General features: G+C 40.2%; 1 protein-coding gene across 2 annotated transcripts in view; it reads right to left on the bottom strand.

Annotated features, from left to right (window-relative positions):
* Window positions 1–25,158, bottom strand: part of DENND5B (DENN domain containing 5B) — a 211,543-nt gene that overhangs the window by 70,690 nt on the left and 115,695 nt on the right. For both annotated transcript variants that reach the window (XM_060305969.2, XM_060305970.1), the window contains one exon: window positions 3,780–3,967. In XM_060305969.2, coding sequence (XP_060161952.1) covers window positions 3,780–3,967 — 188 coding nt within the window. The remainder of the gene's footprint in view (window positions 1–3,779; window positions 3,968–25,158) is intronic.

Below are 25,158 nucleotides of genomic sequence, written 5' to 3'. Positions count from 1 at the left end.
GTCTGTAGAAAGTAGGATATACTGTAAGCCTTAAAGGGAGAAACTAGGTCACCATAATTCAAATGGATGATTCAATGTCTTTAAAAATGGAAGAAAAAATTCACTAACTTGCTAATCTAAATGTTAACCAGCAACCTCTCACCACTTACATTTTGTACTGTATCCTTCATTAATGCCTTCCTGCTATCCTTTTCTATACCTCTCCTGCCCCTGTGAAAAGAGAAAAATGATACATTTGGGGAAATTTTAAAGCTTGTTATGCTCATGTAATCACTGCTGAGCCAAAAATGTGCGGCAAGGTGGATGTTCCAGCACCACAGCTACGGGCCTGTCTTCATGTTCCCGCAAGTCCCTCTCACCCTCCTATGCTGACTTACAGGAGCCTGAATTGGGGCTTTGATTATTACAAAGTAGAAATAGGGAATGTAAACTTGTGTTATAAAAATTTATTGAAGAAAAACCAAAAAGCCCTTTTTCTAAAACAGATAAGAACTCCATACAATAGAGTATTCTAAGTCAGTTTCTCACTTTTAATACCATTAAATTAAAAAAAAATTTTAAGAACTCAAGAATAAAAAATATACTCAACATCTCAATCTTATGATGTTTTAGAACTATTTCTTTTTTAAAAAATATTTAATTATTTATTTGGCTGCACCGGGTCTTAGTTGCGGCCCGCGGAATCCTCGCTGCCTCGTGCGAGAACTTCGTTGTGACATGCAGGCGCTTTTAGTTGTGGCATGCATGTGGGATCTATTTCCCCCCCCAGGGATTGAACCCAGGCTCCCTGCATTGGGAGTGCGGAGTCTTAACCACTGGACCAACAGGGAAGTCCCTAGAACTAAATATTTCTATATTTTTACTGATTAACACTGCCCAGAAGCCTTCATCTGTAATTACTTCCAATTAAAAACAACAAACATTCCCTCAAAAGTAGGCGACAAAGACTTGAAGCTTAATGATCTCTTCTGCCACGAAGGCTTCCCATGTTCCTATCCTAAAGGCATCTTGATTTCCTCTGTATATATTCTTAGTTCTTTCATTCCTCTTATTCGTTTTTTTTTAGCCTGTGTTATTGATATTTGTAAATGTCTTACTTTGGAAATCAGAAATCACCTCTTAAAGGTGACATTTTTCTCTAGATGTCTCCTCGTATATTGTACACTAGTAGTGTATGATACAACTGTTTGATGAATGAATGAATAAGGCTTAAGGACATTGTCATTTTGTGGAACCTTAAAAATATAGGCAAGAGGAAGAAGTATCCAGGGAGTGAGTCCAGGACAGCCCTCTTCATGTTTGGTAAGAGTCCTGGTTTCTCAATAGCTGAAGTTAAGCTGGTATAAGGGTAAGCCAGAGGGGCACATTTAACATTTTCATAAAATTTTAGGGCAAGATATGACAAAAAGAAAGTAGAAAAGCAATGCTGTTTCAGTTTTTCCCTAGATTTTTTTGTCTACCGTTCAGTGTAAAGATGAGCAAGAATGGTAGAAAATGAGGTACAGTCTATGCAACTAATCCCCAGTGCCACATCCTTCCACCATCACTCTCCCCCGCTCCCCCGACCAAAACTATATAACAAATCGCTACCTGTGCCTGTCATTTTGGAATCATGGGGCAAGGGAGTGGGTAGTTAATTATAAGTCTATGTAGTTACATTAGTTAGCTAACAACTAAAATCATGTCTTCTTAAAATAATCATTCTGTAAACTTATTTTCACAACTATTCTAAGAAGCCCTCTCACTATTTTTAGCTATTAGTATATTTTACAGTTTTCAAAGCAAGGGAGGGTATTACCAGTCACTTTTTTAAAATGACTATTTTTATACCCACTTCCTCCTCCAAATTCTGTGGAGTAGATTCTTTCATCTCATTGTAAAATGAAACCAGAGCAAAGTGATATGCTATTAGCCTTTTATTATAAAACAGTAATGCTCTAATGAATACTTTCTATACAGAAGCAGTGTTATTTTCACAGCTGATTCAGGTTATTTCTTATTATTCTACTCTATGAATACATGAGTATGTATATTTATTAAATAGTGTTGGTTTAGTGAATGAAAAATTAGAAAATCACGGACATTACTGTAACAGCTTTCAGAATTTTTAAGTTTGTTTATTTTTAGAGTCAGAGTATACACACAGGCATAGAGACAGAAAGATTTCCTGACAAATACATCAAGGTGGCATTTAAAATTGCTCAACAATTATTACTCATGCAAAAATGGAAAGATAATATTTATGTGTCTAAAAATATATCATTTAATTAACATGCAAAGAGACCAGTTACTCAACAAGAAGCTAAAACATGTCACTGTTTAAGTCTTTAAAACAAAATGCATGGGCTTCCCTGGTGGCGCAGTGGTTGAGAGTCCGCCTGCCGATGCAGGGGACGCGGGTTCGTGCCCCGGTCCGGGAGGATCCCACGTGCCGCGGAGTGGCTGGGCCCGTGGGCCATGGCCGCTGAGCCTGCGCGTCCGGAGCCTGTGCTCCGCAGCGGGAGAGGCCACAGCAGTGAGAGGCCCGCGTACCGCCAAAAAAAAAAAGAAAGAAAACAAAATGCATTTGGCTAGTCTATTTCTTTTTCCTTAAAAATTTAAAGGACTTACTTCTTTGAACTAACAAGATACTTAGATTAATTTAATAAAAGAGAAAATGAGAGTTCAGGTATTAGAAAAAAGAGGTATAAGAGAGAGGGAGAAGCAGAGAACGTGCACAACCTCAAAAAAGAGCAAAACAGTTTGCATGTGTATTTTATATGATCTGAATCAAGCTATTTGCCCCTGAACAAAAATGTTAATTTTCGTAGGGAAACATTCATTAGAATAAAGTAAGCAGTGGATGATTACAAGAATCATTACTGGGTATAACGTCCGTGGCTTAGTGTGTTATTTTAAATTCATTTATTAAAATGAGAATCTCTATGGGTAATAAGAACAAAAAAGAGTGAAGCACAGCATGAAAGATTTTATTAAGAAAGGTGCTAATTAAATAGCGAATAATATAATGTAATTAACCATTTTATGTTTTTTAATAGGCCATGGCACTCTCATCAATATTTCAATTCAAAGGCTTTACATTTCAATTCTGAGTACCATTAACAACAGCTAAAAATTAGATTCAAAATGCTTTCAAGAATTCCTGTTTATTTTCTTCTGAAACAACATTTGAAAATATAGCACACAGAAAGCACAGTAATCTTAAGGTAGACTAAAAGCTAAGGGTTAGAATTTTTATCTCAACCAGAGAGCTAAGCTAACATTCAGAAAAAGCTGATAACTGGCCTTACGTCTGAAAACAGACTGCTAAAGTATTTAATATTTCCATGATCCCTAGCTTGCTGAAAGATGTTACTTTTCATTTGGTAGAGGTCAAGAATCAAATTCACCTCAATTAATACAATAATTTGAAGGATGTTAAAATTGGGCTGTACCACTTAAAAACAAAATTTATAACAGGAATAGGGAAAAAGAAATAAAATGTTATTAAAATAATAAAGCTCCTAGATAATACTACTACTGCTCCATCTTCACAAATTTACAGCTGTGAAAATTTGCCACTGTCCTGTTTTGATCCATGTTTAATTAATGACTATGTCATATAATAATCATCAGGAATCAGGATCTGCATTCTATGGCTGAGCCTCTGCCCTAGACCTACTTGGAAGATGCAGAATAGCCAGAGACTCAGTTCAGACAAAGACAATGCTATCTAACAAAAGTGGGCTTGACCTAAATCAACAACAGCAAGTGCTTCATCGTTCACTGTAAGTTTTTACCTCTTGAGGAAGTTCTAGCTTAGAACGGTCAGTTCCTTCTTTTGACTGAAGGCCCATCAGATAAGGGACAGGAGCATCAAGAAAATGTAGCAGAGAAGCAGGGAGGATGGGCACATAAACATGCTGCCACTGAAATGGGAACAGAAGTGTGGTGATGCCTTCCGCCACAGTCATCAGGCGTTGATAATCTGTACAGAACAGCAACAACAAAAATGGTAGGGAAGATTACAAGTCAAAACATAATCACTGCATTAAGCTTGAAAATATGAATTTCCAGAAAAAATTCGTGTGCTAATAAATAAGTAAAATGTTTCTTCATGACCATGCAGAAAAGAGGTCAGCTCTATTCCACCATAATTAAAGAGTTAAATGGTTTCATTGAATGGTTTTAAGGGGGTATGAGTGGGTGGGAAACATCATTAAGTTTTTTGCTTCTGAAAACACTGGTATGTGTATTGACGTTCCCTCAAAATACAAAGCAAATAAGAACTAATAAAATTGCTCTTGGCACTTCTCCCATTGAAAATGTGTAAGAATATTGCTACTGATCACTTTTTATATACATGTATATCTATGCAATCCTCAATTCAGAGGCTCTGTTTTTCTTGTATAAATGATCATGGCTATAGCCTATAGGTATCCTTATTATATTTATTTTAGCCTTCATTTTGTGGGTACAAGAAGTCAACAGATATATGCATTCATAGTCACACTTCCTACATTAACCTCCAACTCAAATCTAGGGACAAAGTGAAAGCTACCAGAAAATTAGAGGTTGGTTTTTTTGTTGTGTTTTGTTTACATGAACTAATTTATCAAAACTAAAAACTGTCCGCAGTATTAAAGTGCCTTCTCACCCCACCCCCAGTTTTATTGAAATATAATTGACATATAACATTTGGTGTACAACATGATGATTTGATATATATATAAACAGCAAAATAAATTACCACAATAAGTTTAGTTAACATTCATCAACTCACATAGCTACAAATAAAGTGCCCTCTAAAACCACTCTGCCATGGATGCTATACATACATATGTCTATATCCCTATTTAAACCTTCAGAGGCAGGGCTTCCCTGGTGGCGCAGTGGTTGAGAGTCCGCCTGCCGATGCTACGCATACCGCAAAAAAAAAAAAAAAAAACCTTCAGAGGCAGACGTGTTTCAGAATTCAGATTTTCTCTTTTTTAATTTAGAAAGGTAATATTGTGCATACCACACATACTTGAAATATCCAGGGCAGCACCCTATAATCAAATACATTAATGTTTCTGCAGCAAACTATATGAGTGTCCCAATATACTCAAAGAACTTAAATAGGGTCACTTTGGTTCAGATCTGATTTTGCCGATAAATGAGTTTCCAAAAAAAGTTTGGTTTTCAGAATGGATACTGTGGAATTGTAATAATTCTCTCACAGGATTTATTGTGCACAAATACAGTAAAATCTGGGGGAGTAAGACTCTGGGGAAGTCTTTTTAAAAAGGTTAAGGGAAATGATCCGATGCTACTTGGTTCATATCAAATTCAAAGAACACCCAACCACGCAAAAGCAGGATGTTTTCCATTAAAATTTTTTCTTGTGTTGTTTTATAATCTGTAAATGACTATCTTTAATAGTCTACAATGGGATTTTGGTCATGAATCATCAGCTATCCATAGCCTACATGTATTTATAATTTTCCTTATTTGATTCATTATAAAATTTTAGGTGAAAACCTGTTTACAGGAATACTTCTAAAAAACAAATAGCAGGGCTTCCCTGGTGGCGCAGTGGTTGGGAGTCTGCCTGCCGATGCAGGGGACACAGGTTTGTGCCCTGGTTCGGGAGGATCCCACATGCCGCAGAGCGGCTGGGCCCGTGAGCCATGGCCGCTGAGCCTGCGCGTCCAGAGCCTGTGCTCCGCAGCGGGGGAGGCCACAACAGTGAGAGGCCCGCGTACCGCAAAAAAAAAAAAAAAAACAAATACCAGGCAGCTTGAGGGAAGAGGGTGTTTGGTATTTTGTGGGTTGCACAGTGACCTTGCTTGGAGTGGATGGTCCCGTGAGACCGTTTATGCTCTACAGAGCAACATGGCTCAGCTATGAGCATCCAATCAGTCTACAGTGACAGGGAGGCTGAGCTGAGAGCTAGATCAGCTCCTGGGTGTCAGGGGCTTTTTAATTTCTTTCTCATTTAAAAGCCAGACACAGGTGAAAGGTTCAGGGTTTTAAACAGTCAGATCCTGTGCCAGTTATCTATTGATCTATTTACTGAGCTCCAAATCACTCCATAGGTGGTCTATGAAAATGGACTGGACCGTAAGCATGTTCTCTTTTATAGTGAACACACCAGAAAACTTTGCCAGAGAGGACAGCAGAGAGACACTGCAGGAGGAAGCGCTTCTCCTCCCTGGTTTTGGAGTGTAGTGGGCAAGGTGCAGTGTTTTGTGTGTTCTTGCTCCTTCTGCATGGCTGATCACTGGTGTGGATATGTGAGGACATCTGGTGTCCCACTTCCCCGGCCACACGCCCAGAGTGGGCAGCCTCAGTGACTGGGCCCTCCTAATGCGGACACGGCACACTCATATCTCACACAGCCACCTGGCGCCCTGACAACTTCTGTGTGCCTGCCCACCAGCCACAGCTCACTTGGACCTGGGAGGTTTGTCTTGTCTTCTGCTTGCCTGGTGACTGAGGATCAGCTCTGGCCCAGGCAACCCACTGACCTCCACCATCCAATGAGCTGCCACCACACTTTCTTCAGTGAGATATGAACCTCAGCCTTGGGAAGTGGGTCCCCTTCCAAGTTTGTCCTTCCTAGGGTACCCTTTAGAGTTTTCTTCATGTCTTTATAGTTTCCTATTATAGTTTAACAATTCTTCTTATTACATTCCTCTATTTAAATTACTGTGTGGTTTAATCTGTCTCGTGATTGGACCTATCCTGAAAGGCAGAGGGTTTTAAGCCATCATATCAAATCCCTAGCAGCTTGGCTACTTTATTTGCTGTTGATGGAAAATGTTCAATCTCAAAGGAAACACAGATTCTTTAAGGAATGGAAACCAGCATCTTGGGCTATTTTCTTGCTTTGATTATGGTAAACTTTCACTTGGGAAGTAAAAATAAATTATATGTTTTCCCCTCTTCTAGTAGACATGAAAGACTGATACACATGGTTTATTTTTCCTTCACCACAATTCCACCAACTTGTGGGTGTTCTATGTCTATTCTTTTTTCCAGTTCTGCTTTCTCGATTGGTTTAAATGCCATACACATTTTAATAATGCAGTTACTTAGCAGAAACAAGACAATTCTTTTTAACTGAATCAAGAAATAAAAGGTAGTTTTCTTCTTTAAGCATGTTTTTAAAAATTTAAATAATTTGGAAAATTATTTTTTCTTTGATACTCAAAGTGAGGAATGTGTAATAAGTTTCCACATTTAAGACATGCCTCAGCACGGCGTATGAGGCTCTTCATAACTTGGCCCTTTCCTGCCTCATTTCTTACCACCACATATACAGTCACATTATCTGCTTAAAATTCATTTACTGAACATGAAATATTTTCACAGGTCCCTGTGCCTCTGTACACCCCTTCCCTCTACCCAGAATATCTCTTCCCCTTGCAGTACCTGGCTAAGTTCCACTTTTTCCTTAGGCAATGGTTCCTTTGGAAAGCATTCTCTGAATACTTATCGTCAAGAGAGTCCCTTCCACATGCTTCCACAGTACCCCACCTCTATTTCCATCACACTAATTATTCCTCTCACTAAAACTATTAAAATTCAATTATAATTATCTGTTCATATATCTCTCCACTATTCCCTGCTAACCTTCACCTGCTGGAGAGCAATGACTATATTTTTAATCTCAGAATTTCTAGCACTTGGTACGGGACCTACTACATAGTGAGTGATCAATGAATGTGTACTAAGAAATTAATATGTTAACATCTAGGACATGTAAAATGAAATAAAACTATTGGACATTATGCTTGCCTATGTTATACAATAAAACATACTGCCAAAAATTTGCCTAGCAGTGGCACAGGCAAAGACTCTGAGATGGCCTGGCCTCCACTGTCTCATCCCCAGGTCTCGGCCCCTGTCCACCAGCATCACTGTGGAGAATAAGGTCAGCCCCCTGGGGACAGTCCAGCGGCCTGGGGCTGGAGCTAAGGTTGGGGGCACAGGACCCATGTTGCAGGCTGAGGAGATGGCTGAGTGACACAGAGCAGGTCCAGCGCTGCCTGGTGGTGCAATGCCCCATGAAAAGGCCATGATTATTGGGGTTTACATACTGCGAAGCACTGGCAGTGGAGGTGTGAGGATGGTGGTGTACAGCACACCTCTGGTGAACATCCTGATGCAGCTGAAAGATTATACATTTACTAACTCGAGGCAGTGACTGGTTACTAACTGAGCCAGGCTGGCTTTGAGGGCTTGGACCCATGCATAATTCAGCTTATCTTCCTCGTTCACAAAGATATCACAAAAGGCAGAATACAAATTCAAATGAACATTAAAAAAAAATCACCCTCGATGATGGCTGAAAAGTGAGCTACATTTTGCTTTAATCAGATTGACAAAGATTAAAAAGAAAATCACAGCAAAGGTGTGGAGAAAAGGGTATTCTCATACATTGCCTTATAAAGGCAGCATAAATTGCTAGAGCTTTGTACTTGGCAGTATCTATCAAAAGCTTAAAAAATATACAGATCATCTGACCCAGCAATTCTAGTAATTTATCACACAAATATACAAAAACATATGTACATGGACGCGATGTATAAAGTGTCATTTATAACAATAAACTATTTATAATACCCTAAGTAACTAACAAAAGGGTTAGATTTATGGCCAGTTATATAATGAAATATACTGAAGCTATTAAAAGTATATCTATATTATCAACATGGAAAACCAAAGTGTGTTTGGCAGCAGCAGGAAGCAGCTAAGTACTAAAAACCTGCTGAAACTCCACTGCTGGGTATATGCCCAAAAGAACTGAAAGCAGAGTGCTGAAGATATATTTGTACATCTGTGTTTATAGTACCATTATTCGCAGTAGCCAAAAGGTGGAAACTATCCAGGCATCCATCAATGGATGAATGGATAAACAAAATGTGGTATATACATACAATGGAAAGTTATTCAGCCTTAAAAAGGGAGGAAATCCTGACATATGCTACAACATGGATGAACCTTAAGGACATTATGTTAAGTGAAATAAGCCAGTCAAAGAAAGACAAATATTGTATAATTCCACTTACATGAGGTATCTAAAGTAGTCAATTCATACAAACAAACGAAGAATGGTGGTTGTCAGGAAGGGGCTAAGAGGAGTGCAAAATGCAGAGTTATTGTTTAATGCGTATAGAGTTTCAGCTTTGCAAGATGAAAAAAGCTCTGGAGATTGGTTGCACAACAATGGGAATATACTTAATGCTACTGAACTTTTCACTAAGCAATAGTTAAGATGGTAAATTTATGGGGTTTTTTTCTTATCACAATTTTTTTTAAAGGAGCTTTTATTTTATTATTTTTTAATTAATTAATCAATTTATTTTTGGCTGTGTTGGGTCTTCGTTTCTGTGCGAGGGCTTTCTCTAGTTGTGGCAAGCGGGGACCACTCTTCATCGCGGTGCGCAGGCCTCTCAGTATCGCGGCCTCTCTTGTTGCGGAGCACAGGCTCCAGACGCGCAGGCTCAGTAATTGTGGCTCACGGGCTTAGTTGCTCCGCGGCATGTGGGATCTTCCCAGACCAGGGCTCGAACCCGTGTCCCCTGCATTGGCAGGCGGGTCCTTAACCACAGCGCCACCAGGGAAGCCCCTCTTATCACAATTTTTAAAACTTGCTGAATATAATCTATATGGAAATAATCTGTGGGAAGTAGAATCCCCCCAAAATGGATCTATGAGAATAAATAATTTGAATCTGACTTGAAAAGGATTTATTTGATATGAGATGACTTTTTAAAAAAGTATACATATGTTTCAAAGTCAAATAGGCTTGCAAAATAGGCAATGAACTATATATTCATTGAGAATTGTTTTCTAAATTAAAAGGTCTTGTTTAATTCATAATTTTAAATAAAATATAGCTTCCTATAAATATATATATCTATACATTCATAAAAATATAATTTCCTAACACTCATGAGGATATGTGAAAAGTAGTATCTTATTGCTTCAATGAAGGTTAAAACAAAGTATTTATGCACATACTATGTACTTAGATCATTTAACGTAGGTTAGATATAATTGGTAATTGTTGGTAAAAGAGAAAAAAGATCTGGATTATTTTCCTATTTTACATTACTAGTAGTTACATTAATATGCCTAGCAGTTGTTACATTCTGTAATAACTGTCACACTCAATCTGTTCATTTTAATTTTAGTTCAGTGATCTTTTTTAAACATTTCTATTTACGGCAGTGTTGTAGACTAGGACTCCAAAACTAGTCTACAAATGGTAAATAAAATAGCTATATAACATCCAATACATGACTATGAATTTGCCAAAAAAAATAAGGGAAGTTGGGGCTTCCCTGGTGGCACAGTGGTTAAGAATCTGCCTGCCAATGCAGGGGACACGGGTTCGAGCCCTGGTCTGGGAAGATCCCACATGCCGCGTAGCAACTAAGCCTGTGTGCCACTACTGAGCCTGCATTCTAGAGCCCGCGAGCCACAACTACCGAATCCCGCATGCCTAGAGCCTGTGCTCCGCAGCAAGAGAAGCTACCACAATGAGAAGCCCGTGCACCGCAATGAAGAGTAGCCCCCGCTTGCCTCAACTACAGAAAGCCCGTGCGCAGCAATGAAGACCCAATGCAGTTAAAAATAAATAAATAAAATAAATAAATTTAAAAAAAAATAAAAATAAGGGAAGTCATTGGAGGCTGGGAACAAAATGTGAGCAAGAGTCCAGTGTGGTAAAACTCATAAACATCTGGCTGTCTTTGGAGTGTTTACTGATCTAAGGTGGCCTAGAGCTTTGGTTTTACCTCTGTGCATGTTGAGGGACAAAGTCCAAGAAGGGCTGGAATTAAGATGGTAGATCCTCTTGCAAAAAGCTAGACCTAAAAGGGCAAAAACCTGTAGAAAGGAAAAAAACAAAACCAAAATCTGTATTGCCAAGGAAAGTAGTCTGTCCTGGCCCTGGCCGAGGCCCAGGGAGGAAGGGGGAAAAAAGCCTCCCTGTGAATTCCTACCTACTGGCTGGTTTTCAAGGATGTTTGGGGGCTCTCATGTTATCTGTATGGCCCAAAGAAAGACTAAGAGTGAGAATTTTAACTTAAAGTAAACCTGTGTTGCCAGTGAATTCAAGTGCCTGGTGAAAGAAAATACAAACCCTTCCTGGAGGAATAAACCCTCAATCCTCAACTCGTGAGATATTGAATTTATCTGAGAAGGAATATAAAATGTGTATGTTTAATACGTTTAAGGAAATTAAAGGAAGAATTAGGAGTAAGACTATTTATAGGACCACTGAAATTAAAATGTCAAAGGAAGGGTTAACTATGGATTAAACATGGATAAAAAGAGAATTTATAAGGTGGGAGATAAATCAACCAGAATACAGCACAGAGACAAAGAGATAGAAAAAGAGGTTGAGAGATATGGAAGACTGAGCAAGACAGAGTAACACGTTTAATTAAAGTTCAGGAGGATAAAAAAGAAAAAAGACAGATGCAAGTAAAATTTAGAAAGATGGTTAAGAATTTACCAACACGTGAAAAATATTAACCCTAGAATTCAGGAAACACAATGAATCACAAGCAGGACAAATAAAGAAACCCTCATTTAGATAAATCACGGTCAAAATACAGGACACCAAAGACAAACAGAAAATCATATATATAGCCAGAATGAAAATAGATTTCTGGCCAAGGAATGACAATTAGAGTGATTGTGATAAATGACTTCTCAATGGCTACAATGGAAACCAAAAGACAGTAGAATATAATGTGCAAAGAGGGAGAGGAAAAACAAACTTTCAACATAGAATTTAATATCCAATGAAACCATCTTTCAAAAACAAGGACAAATTTAAAACACTGTCAGATGAACGAAATCTAATAGACAATGCCACCTCATTTAAGGAACTTGTAAGGATACACTTTAGGAATAAGGAGACTAATCCCAGAAGAAATACCTAAGATACAAAATCGAATGTGAATCTTTTTTAAAATGGCAATTATGAGTAATTTTAAGCAAAATCAAGTACATAAAATATACCTAATTTGAGGGATTATCAAAATTTTGAACAACTATAACAAGTAAGCCATTATGGGGGTGATAGGAGTCAAAGCATTTTTAGAGTACCTGTATTTTAAAGATTCCGATTAACATAACACTGAGTGTTCATGTTAAAATCTCAAAGTTTGCCATTAATAAAGAGAAACAGAGCATATAACACCTACAATAATTAAATAAAAAAAAAAACTGCAATGAGAAAAAACGTTTCAATTATTTCAAAAGAAGGCAAAAAAGAAAAAAAAAGAGGGAGAAAGGCAAATGGTCAAAATAAATGAAAATTTAAAAATTCTTAGAATTGAATAATGAAAATACCAGATACTAAGACTTGTGGGATGCAACTAACTTAACACTCAAATACTTAAGATGCTAATACTGGGGGTGGGATGGGTCCAAAGGAAGTAAAAAACAAAACCAGAAATTAATAAAACAGAAAACAAAGATAAAAAAGAGAGTACAAACAAAGGTAAAAGTTTAAAAAGAATAACATAGTGGGGGACCTTCAAGACGGAGGAGGAGTAAGACGCGGAAATCACCTTCCTCTCCACAAATACATCAGAAATACATCTACATGTGGAACAACTCCTACAGAACACCTACTGAACGCTGGCAGAAGACCTCAGACCTCCCAAAAGGCAAGAAACTCCCCACATACCTGGGTAGGGCAAAAGAAAAAAGAAAAAACAGAGACAAAACAATAGGGACGGAATCTGCACCAGTGGGAGGGAGCTGTGAAGGAGGAAAGGTTTCCACACACTAGGAAGCCCCTTCGTGAGATGGGGGTGGGATGGGCAGTTGGGGGGAAGCTTCGGAACCACAGAAGAGAGCGCAGCAACAGGGTGCAGAGGGCAAAGCAGAGAAATTGCCGCACAGAGGATCGGTGCCGACCAGCACTCACCAGCCTGAGACACTTGTCTGCTCACCCACCAGGACAGGTGGGCATTGGGGGCTGAGGCTCGGGCTTTGGTGGTCAGATCGCAGGGAGAGGACTGGGGTTGGCTGCATGAACACAGCCTGAAGGGGGGCTAGTGCACCACAGCTAGCCAGGAGGGAATCCAGGAAAAAGTCTGGACCTGCCGAAGAGGCAAGAGACCATTGTTTCGGGGTGCGCTAGGAAAGGGGATTCCTTCCCTGTGTGCCCATAGAAGGCAGAGAACTGCCTAAGCAAGCTCCAGAGAAGGGCGCAAGCTGCACCTATCAGTTCAGACCCAAAGATGGGCATGAAATGCTAATGCTGCTGCCGCTGCCACCAAGAATCCTGTGTGCAAGCACAGGTCACTACCCACAACCCCTCCCAACCCCCCCAGAGCCTGTGCAGCACGCCACTGTCAGGGTCCCGAGATTTAGGGACAACTTGCCCAGGAGAATACACAGAGTGCCTCAGGCTGTTGCAATGTCATGCCGGCCTCTGCCACCATAGGCCACCCCGCATTCCAATTATGACTACCATACCTCTCCCTCTCCCCAGCCTGAGATGGCAAGAGAGCCCTAATCAGCCGCTGCTTTAACCCCCTCCAGTCTGGGTGGGGAACAGATGCCTGAGGGCGACCTACATGCAGAGGCGGGGCCAAAACCAAAGCTGAACCTCAGGAGCCATGCAAATAAAGAAGAGAAAGGGAAATTTCTACGTGCAGCCTCAGAAGCAGCGGATGAAATCCCCACAATCAACTTGATGAATCCTGCATCTGTGGAATACCTGAATAGACAACAAATGTTCCCAAAATTGAGGTGGTAGATTTGGGGAGCAACTGTAGACTTGGGGTTTGCTGTCTGTGACTGATTTGTTTCTGATTTTTATGTTTATCTTAGTTTAGTTTTTAGTGCTTGTTATCATTGGTGGATTTCTTTATCGGTTTGGTTGCTCTCTTCTTCTTTTATTTAAAAATTTTTTTTATTTTATTATTTTTTCTTCTTTTAATTTTTCTTTTTATTTTTTAAAAATTTTTTTTTTCTTTTCTTCCTTTTCTTCTGAGCCGTGTGCTGACACGGTCTTGGTGCTCCAGCTGGGTGTCGGACATGAGCCTCCGAGGTGGGAGAGCCAAGTTCAGGACATTGGACCACCACAGACCTCGTGGCCCCACGTATTATCAATCAGCGAGAGCTCTCCCAGAGATCTCTGGCTCAACACTAAGACCCAGCTCAACCCAATGACCAGTGCTGGACGCCCCATGCCAAACAACTAGCAAGACAGGAACACAACCCCACCCATTAGCAGAGAGGCTGCCTAAAATCATACTAAGTTCACAGACACCCCAAAACATAACAATGGATGCAGCCCTGCCCGTCAGAAAGATAAGATCCAGTCCCACCCAGCAGAACACAGGCACCAGTCTCCTCCACCAGGAAGCCTACACAACCCACTGAACCAACCTCACCCACTGGGGGCAGACAAGAAAAACAATGGGAACTAAGAACACGCAGCCTGCAAAAAGGAGACCCCAAACACAGTAAGTTAAACAAAATGAGAAGACAGAGAAATATGCAGAGATGAAGGAGAAAGGTAAAAAACCACCAGACCAAACAAATGAAGAGGAAATAGGCAGTCTACCTGAAAAAGAATTCAGAGTAATGATAGTAAAGATGATCCAAAATCTTGGAAATAGAATGGAGAAAATACAAGAAACATTTAACAAGGACCTAGAAGAACTAAAGAGCAAACAAACAATGATGACAACACAATAAATGAAATTAAAAGTTCTCTAGAAGGAACCAATAGCAGAATAACTGAGGCAGAAGAACAGATAAGTGACCTGGAAGATAAAATAGTGGAAATAACTGTCACAGAGCAGAATAAAGAAAAAAGAATGAAAAGGCTTGAGGACAGTCTCAGAGACTTCTGGGACAACATTAAACGCACCAACATTCGAATTATAGGGGTCCCAGAAGAAGAAGAGAAAAAAAAAAGGGTCTGAAAAAATATGTGAAGAGACTATAGTTGAAAACTTGCCTAACATGGGAAGGAAATAGTAAGTCAAATCTAGGAAGTGCAGAGAGTCCCATACAGGATAAATCCAAGGAGAAACACGTCAAGACACATATTAATGAAACTATCAAAAATTAAATACAAAGAAAAAATATTAAAAGCAGCAAGGGAAAAGCAACAAACAACATACAAGGGAACCCTCATAAGATTAACAGCTGATCTTTCAGCAGAAACTCTGCAAGCCAGAAGGCAGTGGTAGGATACTTTTAAAGTGATGAAAGGGAAAAACCTACAACCAAGATTACTCTACCCAGCAAGGATCTCATTCAGATTCAATGGAAAATTAAAACCTTTACAGACAAGCAAGAGTTAAGAGAATTCAGCACCACCAAACCAGCTTTACAACAAATGCTAAAGGAACTTCTCTAGGCAGGAAACACAAGAGAAGGAAAAGACATACAAAAACAAACCCAAAACAATTAAGAAAATGGTAATAGGAACATACATATCGACAATTACCTTAAATGTAAATGGATTAAATGCTCCAACCAAAAGACAAAGACTGGCTGAACGGATACAAAAACAAGACCCATATATATGCTGTCTACAAGAGACCCACTTCAGACATAGGGACACATACAGACTGAAAGTGAGGGGATGGAAAAAGATATTCCATGCAAATGGAAATCAAAAGAAAGCTGGAGTAGCAATTCTCATATCAGACAAAATAGACTTTATTTTTTATTTTCTTATTTTTAAAATTTATTTATAATTTATTTACTTTTGGCTTCTTTGGGTCTTTGTTGCTGCTGCACACGGGCTTTCTTTAGTTGCCGCGAGTGGGGGCTACTCATTGTTGAGGCAGACGAGCTTCTCTTTGCGGTGGCCTCTACTGTTGCAGAGCATGGGCTCTAGGCGTGTGGGCTTCAGTAGTTGAGGCACACAGGCTCAGTAGTTGTGGCTCACGGGCTCTAGATCACCGGCTCAGTAGTTGTAGGCGCACTGGCTTAGTTGCTCTGCGGCATGTGGGATCTTCCCAGACCAGGGCTTGAAACCGTATCCCCTGCACTGGCAGGCAGATTCTTAACCACTGTGCTACCAGGGAAGTCCCAAACTGGACTTTAAAATAAGGACTATTACAAGACACAGAGAAGGACACCACTTAATGATCAAGGGATCAATCCAAGAAGAAGATATAACAATTGTAAATATTTATGCCCCCAACATAGGAGCACCTCAACACATAAGGCAAAGGCTAACAGCCATCAAAGGGGAAACTGACAGTAACACAATCATAGTAGGGGACTTTAACACCCACTTTCACCAATGGACAGATCATCCAAAATGAAAATAAATAAGGAAACACAAGCTTTAAATGACACATTAAACAAGATGGACATACATGATACTTATAGGACACTCCATCCAAAAACAAAAGAATACACTTTCTTCTCAACTGCTCATGGAACATTCTCCAGGTTAGATCATATCTTGGGTCACAAATCAAGCCTCAGTAAATTTAAGAAAATTGAAATCATATTACGTATCTTCTGACCAAAATGCTATGAGACTAGATATCAATTACAGGAAAAAGACTAAAAAATACAAACACATGGAGGCTAAACAATATGCTACTAAAAAACCAAGAGATCGCTGAAGAAATCAAAGAGGAAATCAAAAAGTACCTAGAAACAAATGACAATGAAAACGTGACGACCCAAAACCTATGGGATGCAGCAAAAGCAGTTCTAAGAGGGAAGTTTATAGCAATACAATCCTATCTCAAGAAACTAGAAACATCTCAAATAAATAACCTAACCTTACACCTAAAGTAATCAGACAAAGAAGAACAAAAAAACCCCAACGTTAGAAGAAGAAAGAAATCATAAAAAACAGGTCCGAAATAAATGAAAAAGAAATAAAGGAAACAATAGCAAAGGTCACTTAAACCAAAAGCTGGCTCTTTGAGAAGATAAACAAAATTGATAAACTATTAGCCAGACTCATCAAGAAAAAAAGGCAGAAGACTTAAATCAACAGAATTAGAAATGAAAAAGGAGAAGTAACAACTGACACTGCAGAAATACAAAGGATCATGAGAGATTTCTACAAGCAACTCTATGCCAATAAAATGGACAACCTGGAAGAAATGGAAAATATGAACAGACCAATCATAAGCAATGAAATTGAAACTGTGATTAAAAATCTTCCAACAAACAAAAGCCCAGGACCAGATGGCTTCACAGGTGAATTCTATCAAACATTTAGAGGAGAGCTAACACCTATCCTTCTCAAACCCTTCCAAAATATAGCAGAGGGAGGAAAACTCCCAAACTCATTCTATGAGGCCACCATCACCCTGTTACCAAAATGACACAAAGATGTCACAAAAAAAGAAAACTACATGACAATATCACTGATGAACATAGATGCAAAAATCCTCAACAAAATACTAGCAAACAGAATCCAACAGCACATTAAAAGGATCATACACCATGATCAAGTGAGATTTATCCCAGGGATGCAAGGATTCTTCAACATACGCAAATCAATCAATGTGATAGACCATATTAACAAACTGAAGAATAAAAACCATATGATCATCTCAATAGATGCAGAAAAAGCTTTTGACAAAATTCAACACACATTTATGATAAAAACTCTCCAGAAAGTGGGCATAGAGGGAACCTATCTCAACATAATAAAGGCCATATATGACAAACCCACAGCAAACATTTATCTCAATGGCGAAAAAATGAAAGGATTTCCTGTAAGATCAGGAACAAGACAAGGATGTCCACTCTCACCATTATTATTCAACATAGTTTTGGAAGTCCTAGCCACAGCAATCAGGGAAGAAAAAGAAATAAAAGGAATACAAATTGGAAAAGAAGTAAAACTGTCACTGTTTGCCGATGACATGATACTATACATAGAGAAGCCTAAAAATGCCACCAGAAAACTACTAGAGCTAATCAATGAATTTGGTAAAGCTGCAGGATACAAAATTAATGCACAGAAATCTCTTGCATTCCTATACACTAATGATGAAAAATCTGAAAGAGAATATAAGGAAACTCTCCCATTTACCATTGCAACAAAAAGAATAAAATACCTAGGAATAAACCTACCTAAGGAGACAAAAGACCTGTATGCAGAAAACTATAAGACACTGATGAAGAAATTAAAGACAACACAAACAGATGGAGCGATATACCATGTTCTTGGACTGGAAGAATCAACATTGTGAAAATGACTACACTACCCAAAGCAATCTACAGATTCAATGCAATCTCTATCAAACTACCAATGACATTTTTCACAGAACTATAACAAAAAATTTCACAGTGTGTTTGGGAACACAAATGACCCCAAATAGCCAAAAAAATCTTGAGAAAGAAAAACGCAGCCAGAGGAATCTGGCTCCCTGACCTCAGACTATACTACAAAGCTACAGTAATCAAGACAGTATGGTACTGCAACAAAAACAGAAATATAGATCAATGGAACAGGATAGAAAGCCCAGAGATAAACCCACGCACCTATGGTCACCTTATCTCTGATAAATGAGGCAAGAATATACAATGGAGAAAAGACAGCCTCTTCAATAAGTGGTGCTGGTAAAACTGAACAGCTACATGTAAAAGAATGAAATTAGAACACTTTCGAACACCATACACAAAAATAAACTCAAAATGGATTAAAGACCTAAATGTAAGGCCAGACACTTAGAAGAAACTCTAAGAGGAAAACTCTTAGAGGAAAACATAGGCAGAACACTCTATGACATAAATCACAGCAAGATCCTTTTTGACCTACCTCCTAGAGAAATGGAAATAAAAATAAACAAATGGGACCTAATGAAACTTAAAAGCTTTTGTACAGCAAAGAAAACCATAAACAACACAAAAAGACAACCCTCAGAAAAGAGAAAAAATTTGCAAACGAAGTAACTGACAAAGGACTAATCTCCAATATACAAGTAGCTCATGCAGCTCAACATCAAAAAAACAAACAATCCAATCCAAAAATGCGCAGAAGACCTAAACAGACATCTCTCCAAAGAAGATATATAGACTGCCAACAAACACATGAAAGGATGCTCAACATCACTAATCATTAGAGAAATGCAAATCAAAACCACAGTGTATCACCTCACACCAATCAGAATGGCCATCATCAAAAAATCTACAAACAGTAAATGCTGGAGAGGGTGTGGAGAAAAGGGAACCCTCTTGCACTGTTGGCAGGAATGTAAATTGATACAGCCACTACGGAGAACAGTATGGAGGTTCCTTAAAAAACTAAAAATAGAACTACCATATGACCCAGCAATACCACTACTGGGCATATACCCTGAGAAAATCATGATTCAAAAGGAGTCATATACCACATTGTTCACTGCAGCACTATTTACAACAGCCAGGACATGGAAGCAACTTAAGTGTCCATTGACAGATGAATGGAGAAAGAAGATGTGGCACATATATACGATGGAATATTACTCAGCCATAAAAAGAAACGAAACTGAGTTATTTGTAGTGAGGTGGATGGACCTAGAGTCTGTCATACAGAGTGAAGTGAATCAGAAAGAGAAAAACAAATACCGTATGCTAACCCATATATATGGATTCCATATATATGGACCACCTAGAGGGGTAGGATAGGTAGGGTGGGAAGGAGACGCAAGAGGGAGGGGATATGGGGATATATGTATAGCTGATTCGCTTTGTTATACAGCAGAAACTAACACAACATTGTAAAGCAGTTATACTCCAATAAAGATGTTAAAAAAAAAAAAGAGCAACATAATTGACACACTTTATGGAAAAACAACCAAGGGAAAAAGAGAGAAGGCATAAATAAATAGTATTAGGGATGAAAACGGGGACAAAACTACAGACACAGCAGATATTAAGAAGATAAAGAAATATTAAGACTTTATGTCAATAAACTGAAAGCTAAGAAAATTATTCCTAGAGAAAACAGAAATGAACAAAAATTGATTCAAGAAGAAATAGAGGCACTTCTAGGTTGGTGAACACACTGAGGTGCCAGGAGGATGATGTGCCTGAGGGACACGGAAGCTCTGTGTCCTTCCCCCCCCCATACATTCTGCTATACATGTCTTCCATTTGGGTGTTCCTGAGTTGTATCCTTTATAGTAAACGGTGACAGTAAGTAAAGTGCTTTCCTGAGTTCTGTGAGTCGTTCTAGTGGGTTTGTGGGAAAATCTTCCCCCCCCGAAAGTGGGGTCGTGGGAAATCCTGAATTCGTAGTTGGCTGGGCAGAAATGTGGGTAGCCTGGGCACCCTATTTGTGGCTGGTGCCTGAAGTGAGGGTAGTCTTGCAGGATCAAACCCTTAAACCTGTGGAATCTGATGTTAACTCCAGGTTGTTCGTGTCAGAAGTGAACTAAATTGCTGGTATCAGATCTGATGGATGTCAGGGAGGAAAGTAGCTCTCATTTAGTGTCATAAAATGTGGAATTCAGTAGAATGACACAGGCTCACAGAAGCATGTAGTTTAGGAAGTGAAAGGATGAGCAACAGGGCAGGGTATGAGGAACCTTTGACTCCTGGGTGGCCACATGATCAATCATGGTGTAGGGCAGCAGCTATGCTGAGATAAATGACTGAAGGTAAAAGTTATCGATGGAATTTATTGATGGACCTAACTCCTGGGGAATTGTTTCAACGGATGCATAAAGAAATACAAACCAATAAGAGAAAAGTGAAATATACAATCCCTTGATTATTATTAGTTATAATAGCTAAAATGAAATTAAAAGAGAGTGCTGGGTCAGATTTTGATGCTGGGCCAACTAGCTTCAAAGCTGCCCCCCAAAATGAAAAGTTATTCAGGGACAACAAAGAGCACCTCAAGACTGCTGGTCACCAAAGTTCATGTGTGGGGTTGGGAAGGGCAAAACCAAGAAACTACTGAGACCACGGGGCTCAGTGTGAAGGAGCTGTCTCACTTTGGAGGTTGGCATCACCAGCTTCCTGAAGAAGCTTTACTAAAAAGGACAAAGAGAGAAATTTAGGAGCAGTATATTCATTTTTATTTTTTAAGATTTATTATTTTATTTATTTTAATTTTGGCTGCGTTGGGTCTTAGTTGTGGCACGCAGCATCTTCCTTGAGGCATGTGGGATCTTTTGTTGCGGCACATGGGCTCTTTGTTGTGGTGCATGGGCTTCTCTCTAGTTGTGGCGTGCGGGTTTTCTCTTCTCTAGTTGTGGTGTGCAGGCTCCAGGGACAGTGGGCTCTGTAGTTGTGGCACACGGGTTCCAGAGCATGTGGGCTCTGTAGTTTGCAACACGCGGGCTCTCTAGTTGAGGCACGCAAGCTCAGTAATTGTGGCACGCGGGCTTAGTTGCCCCACAGCATGTGGGATCTTAGTTCCCTGACCAGGGATCAAACCTGTGTCCCCTGGATTATAAGGTGGATTCTTTACCACTGGACAACCAGAGAAGTCCCTGGAGCAGTATATTCATTTTTAAATGCTGCAGAGTGGAAGGGTTGGTGCAGGACCCAGAGCTAACTATGGGACAACTACAGATGGCTATCCATGATACAGACACAGAGCAGGTTACTCCTGAGGGAGCAGCCAGCCTGGTGCACTGGATAAAAACTGCTGTAAAGTGTTTATTCAAAGAAGGGGGACTACCTGACTCCCCTTAAAAATGTCAAGTGGAACACCCCAGATGAATTCACCCCTTATTATTCATATGTAAGCCATGTGGGATTGGTGTTATAACTAGTATATTCACAACTGAAAATGTCCATTACTCACGTCATGGTAAATACTGTGGGCCCCTTCTGCATTAGCAGCCCATGTAACCTTAGAGTCAGAGAAGCCTGTCTCAGCTTCCCCTCATGAATCTTAGCAGATGCTAATAAAAACACTATATTAATTTAAAAGAAAATGTGGAGAGGCAGAGGAAAGAGTCAAGGGACTCATCCCAGCATGGTGGAAATTTTTAAACAATTATTAAGAAACTGAGTGAATAAAGCAAATGTTGATAGAAGGGGGAAAGAGGAAAAAGAAAGAAGGGTGTCAAGAGACTCATCCCAGCAGGATGGAAATCTGTGGATGGTTATTAAGAAATGCGACGAATGCAGGGGACACAGGTTCAAGCCCTGGTCCGGGAAGATCTCACATGCCGTGGAGCAACTAAGCCTGTGCGCCACAACTAGTGAGCCTGAGCTCTAGAGCCCGCGAGCCACAACTACTGAAGCCCACGTGCCTAGAGCCCGTGCTCCGCAACAAGAGAAGCCACTGCAATGAGAAGCCCGCGCACGGCAACAAAGAGTAGCCCCCACTCACCGCAACTAGAGAAAGCCCGTGCAGTAACGAAGACCCAGCGCGGTCAAAAATGAAGGAAGGAAGGGAGGGAGGAAGGAAGAAATATATAAATAAATTTTTAAAAATCTTAAAAATAAAAAGATTAAAAAAAGAAATGGGATGAATAAAATGGACATTGACATTGATGGGGTTGAAATAAAGGTCTTAATACAGTACTATCTGAGACTGGGTGGATCAAAGGGACCCCTGCTGGACCCCCTACATTAAAGGGCTCTAAGCAAGTTGAGTTTGTTTACCCTAGTTTGGAGAAATGTAAGACACGGGAAAGCAATGATTATAATGAGAAACCAGACCTGACATAACCTGGGGCAATAGTCAGGCAGATTAATCTTGGCTCAAACCCCCTGCTGGCTAAAACGGTCAGGGAGTGGAGAAGTTTCTAGGAGTCCTTTACTGGGATGGGACCTCATGCACTGTGATACCAAAACCCTTTGGTGAAGTCTTAACGCAGGCTACAATTAGACTGAGAGAATATGAAAAAAGTTAAGGTTGACTGATGAAGGTGGAAGTTTGGGTGAAAACTGGAATGTTTAAACAGGCTTACCTGAATGGTTTATGGGAATGGATACTATGTCTAAATGGGGAACACCTCCCCCCAAAGTAAAACAGATGGCATGTCACTCGCTCTCCAATCCAAGCAATATTAATTAGACATCATGCTAAATGGGAATAAGACTGCCGGAGCCCACACAGTGTTATAGACAAGAAGCTGGAGCCTGGCAGACAAACTCTGTACAGGAGCCTTACATAGAGCGCAGACTGGGGCTTACGGCAAAAGCCTGTGAGCACCTCCCAGTGACAACTACTGGGATGACAAACTGGAGCATTTCCATTTGAGAGGCAATTACTAGCCTGCTATTGAACGTTAGTCTAAACTGCCCCTACGACTGGAAGACAAAATAATCTTGAAACCCAAGATACCCATGATGTCTTGGGTAATGTCAGAAAAACACTCTAATGAGGAAGGCAGTGCACAGAAGAGTTCCATAATTAAATGGAGATTGTTTATAGAGGATCTCGTTATGAGGAGAAGGCAAGGAGGAGATACAATGAGGAGCCTCTTTTCCCAGAGGACTGACTCTGGAACTGAGTGAGGAGTTGCCAGATTCTGTTGTCACTTGGACAGTATAAATATCTCTCAACTGACCAACAAAGAGATGCTTGGTTTATGTATGACAGTTCCAAGGTGAATGGCCACCACTCTGATCAAAGAAGGTAAACACAGATGGGCTCAGTGGGCTGACTTACATGCTGTTTTCCTAGCAGTGATGGAAGAACTGAACAATGGTAAAGCCCACATGCTTGGGTTTTTACTGACTCATGGGCAACGGAAAACTGGACTATTAAAAGGATGCCTGTATAAGGTGCAGCCATATGGAAATCCCTCTGGGAATTTATGGGCCACTTTAAAGTAGAACATGTTAATGCCCATCAGAAGAACCCACTTTCAGGTTTGGGAGGTGATGTAACCACCAAGTGGACCTTTTGGTACACTCCCTTCACGTGGCCACCTGGGGGACTGCAGCAATGCAGAGATGGGCTGAATCTAGACATAATCCTCTTATACCCTCTGAGGCACAAATTGCCAACAAGAACTGTTTTGTCTGCCAACAGGAGAGACAGAGGATGCAGATGGCTGTGGGGAAGACTCCCCGGGGGGGAAGGCCCTACTACACACAGCCAGCAAGCAGACTACACTGGATTAATGCCAGCAGCCCTGGTGGGGGGGGGGCTATAAATGGGTCCTACCAGGAATAGACACTTCAGACTGGGCTTTGCATATGAGGCAGTAGATGCTTAAAATACTATTAGAGGATTGGAACAGAAGATACTCTACCAATGTGGGCCGCCAAGTTACACATCTTCAGGCTATGGGACACAACACGCTTCACAGCACACAGTGTCCAACAGTGGGTGAAAAGATACCACATCAAATGGATATATGATGTTGCTTATCACCCTCACAGTAATGGTTTAATTGAGAATTAGAACAGGCAGTTGAAACATCTGCTGTCTAAAATGTGTGAGATAAAAGCATAAAGGGCTGACTTTCATGCGTTCACAAGTGTGTGCTCACATTCAACATAAGGGGGCCTAAGGGAGAGTCCCCACTAGATAGATACCTCTGTTCTTCTGGTGGATCTGGGGAAAAGGGGATAGAGATGGATGCTGGTATGACTACAATTCTTCCTAAGGAGTAAGGATGCTGGTATGACAATATACTTTTTATTTTCTTCCCCACATCATCTCAGCTTTGTTTTTCCTACCTGATGCAGACCAGGACTACAGCTACAAGTGCCAGAAGCAGGGATGAAACTCTATTTTTAAACCTTTATGTCAGAATTCCTAAGAGCCTGCTGGGGTGGGCTGTGCCTTCACCCCATCTGGCAAAATGGGGGTTAACAGTGAATGCAGCTATAATGCCTGGAGGTAAAAACAGCCCACTAGTTCTGTACCTATGTAACCTTACCCTAATATGAATGGTAGTGAACTGAGGCGGAGGTACTTGCTAGACTACTATTGCTGCCTGCAATCTAAACCAGCGCTGTGGCTGAACCTAATGTCCCTTCCAAAGGTGGAAAAGTTTGGGTATAAATGGAAAGAAGGAGGAATAGTAGTTAAGGGTAAAGGAGTAAATAAATGAGTTATGGTAGGTAATAAGAGAAATCCAATATTACATTAACACCCTGAAAGAGGCTCGGGGCAAGAGATGACATTGTCTCTTAGCTCAGTTATACCGGATGCCTTGAAAGGGGGAAGCCGTATATTGCTGCAGTTGGAACCTGAGAAGAGGTATTGTACTGGAACCCTGCAAACCTCAGTGGCCTTGCTCTGGGAGA

The sequence above is a fragment of the Globicephala melas genome, chromosome 10 (genome assembly GCF_963455315.2).
Source record: "Globicephala melas chromosome 10, mGloMel1.2, whole genome shotgun sequence".
NCBI classification, from domain to species: Eukaryota; Metazoa; Chordata; class Mammalia; order Artiodactyla; family Delphinidae; genus Globicephala; species Globicephala melas.
The sequence above is the reverse complement of the archived record's forward strand: the minus strand, read 5'-3'. Positions and strand labels throughout refer to the sequence as shown.